The 2690-nt window shown below is 42.5% G+C and overlaps 1 protein-coding gene across 1 annotated transcript; it reads left to right on the top strand.

Moving 5' to 3' along the window:
* The first annotated feature begins 212 nt into the window (after nucleotides 1-212).
* Nucleotides 213-1525, top strand: LOC103426173 (thaumatin-like protein 1a). Its single transcript, XM_008364262.4, is given in 2 exon segments — nucleotides 213-318; nucleotides 716-1525. Coding segments are annotated over 2 exon segments (747 nt in total). The 5' UTR covers nucleotides 213-251; the 3' UTR covers nucleotides 1396-1525.
* Nucleotides 1526-2690: the final 1165 nt, after the last annotated feature.

The following is a 2690-nucleotide window of genomic DNA, read 5'->3' as shown; positions in this document are numbered from 1 at the left end:
TTAAACGGTGGTTAGTTTTACGGATTAAAACTGAATTTGTTAGTTATTGACCTAGACTAGTCCAAGACTAATTCCTTACCTATTTATCAGATTGCGCGTTCGTTTTACTAGTCACCGTTGAACTTAGACCCGCAATTACTATTCATGCAAAAGATCAACATAGGTTAGGCACGCTATAAGCCTATATAAAGCCCCCCTTGGTTCGAAAGTTCAAGTTAATTATCAACAAGCAGGCAATTAAGATATATTCAATGACGATGATGAAGTGCCAAGTAGCTTCCCTCCTCGGCCTCACATTGGCCATCCTCTTCTTCTCAGGTATTATTATACAGACTTCTTATTAATTTCTTTTCTACTTTGTTTCGTATTAGTCTCTAATCTGCATGCCTGCCGGATGCAAATATTAGAAATGGTTTAGTCAGCGTTATATTGCAACAACGTTAAAAGTGACGGTAAGGAGTGTAAAAGAGAATAATGACCGATGATGAGGAATGCGGATACATAGAAGTGAGCCGGGCAATGCGGTGATGAGAGCATGAGATTAGATGAATCATCATCAAAGTATATTTATAATAAAATTTTACTGATTAGTTATGAAAAAAGATCTTAAAATGATTTCAAATCGTTTTTTTAATTTGATATATTTTACAATTGTATGTAAGATTTTATGTATCAATATTCTTAGCATCTAGTTTTCTGTTGAATATAAATGCAGGTGCACATGCAGCGAAAATCACTTTCACAAACAACTGCCCCAACACTGTCTGGCCAGCAACCCTAACCGGTGACCAAAAACCTCAATTATCACTCACCGGGTTTGAACTAGCATCCAAAGCTAGCCAGTCAGTGGACGCTCCATCCCCATGGTCTGGTCGCTTCTGGGCCAGAACTAGATGCACCACATATTCCGCTGGAAAATTCTCTTGTGAAACTGCAGACTGTGGCTCTGGCTAGGTTGCATGCAACGGCGCAGGCGGAACTCCACCAGCAACTTTAGTAGAAATTACAATTGCAGAAAATGGGGGTCAAGATTTTTACGATGTTAGCCTTGTTGACGGCTTCAACTTGCCCATGTCCGTTGCCCCACAAGGCGGCACCGGCGAGTGCAAGGCCTCGACTTGCCCTGCGAATGTTAACACGGCATGCCCAGCTAAGTTACAAGTGAAAGCGACTGATGGGAGTGTCATCGGTTGCAAAAGTGCTTGCTTGGCTTTTGGTGAGCCGAAGTACTGCTGCACTCCGCCGAATGATCAGCCGGGGACATGTCCTCCCACAGAGTACTCTCAGATCTTTGAGCAGCAGTGCCCTCAAGCTTATAGCTACGCTTATGATGATAAAAACAGCACATTCGCCTGCAATGGCGGACCTGACTATGTCATTACATTCTGCCCATGAGCATGTAATGAAATGGGATTTACATATAGATGATATCTCTTTCTTTACGTAGCAAATAAAGGAGAAGAATAAATAATGTGGATATCTTGACACATTGATGATGTCAAGAATTTGTAATATGAATTACAAGTAGGCCTGGCATTTTGGACCCAACCCGTTAATCCGACCCGACCCAACCCGTTAATATTTGTATTTGGGTGGATGCTTAACGGGTCGGGTCACTAACGGGTGAACTCGTTAACAACCTGTTAAATAACAGGTCACTTTGGGTCAACCCGTTAGACCCGTGGTCTTTATAGATTTGGAAAAAGCGTATGATAGGGTCCCAAGAGACATTCTTTGGAGGATTTTAGAGAAGAAATGAATACGAGTAGCATATATCCAAGCTATACAGGATATGTATGAAAGAGCAAAGACTGCCGTAAGAACTCATGAAGGACAAACCGAAAGCTTTCCCATAACTGTAGGATTACATCAAGGCTCATCCTTAATTCCTTACCTTTTTGCGTTGGTAATGGATGAGTTAACAGGACATATTCAAGATGATATTCCTTGGTGTATGCTTTTCCCAGACGATATAGTGTTGATAGATGAAACTCAAGAAGGGGTAAATGCAAAGCTTAACCTTTGGAGAGAAGTGTTGGAATCTAAAGGTCTTCGCCTAAGCCGATCAAAGACAGAATATATGGAGTGCAAGTTCAGTGCAAATGGAGGCCAAAACGAGTTAAGGGTGAGGATCGGAGATCAAGAAATACCAAAGAGCAACTGTTTTCGTTACCTAGGATCTATCTTGCAAAAGAACGGAGAATTAGATGGAGATCTCAACCATAGAATACAAGCTGGATGAATGAAGTGGAAGAGTGCATCCGGCGTGTTGTGTGACCGCCGTATGCCACTGAAGCTCAAGGGAAAATTTTATAGGACGGTAATAAGGCCGGCGATGCTGTATGGCACAGAATGTTGGGCGGTGAAGCATCAACACGTACACAAAATGGGTGTAGCGGAGATGAGGATGCTTCGTTGGATGTGTGGGCACACGAGAAAGGATAAGATTAGGAATGAGGATATCCGGGGTAAAGTAGGAGTAGCCGAAATTGAAGGAAAGATGAGAGAAAATCGGTTACGGTGGTTTGGACATGTGCAAAGAAGGCCTACTGACGCTCCGATTAGAAGATGTGACTATGGGACAGAGGTTCAGGGCCGAAGGGGTAAAGGAAGACCTAGGAAAACTTTGAAAGAGACCCTAAGAAAAGACTTAGAGTACTTGGATCTAACGGAGGACATGACACATGACA

This window comes from Malus domestica, chromosome 17 (genome assembly GCF_042453785.1).
Source record: "Malus domestica chromosome 17, GDT2T_hap1".
Classification (NCBI taxonomy): Eukaryota; Viridiplantae; Streptophyta; class Magnoliopsida; order Rosales; family Rosaceae; genus Malus; species Malus domestica.
This window is presented reverse-complemented; position numbering and strand designations above follow the sequence as displayed.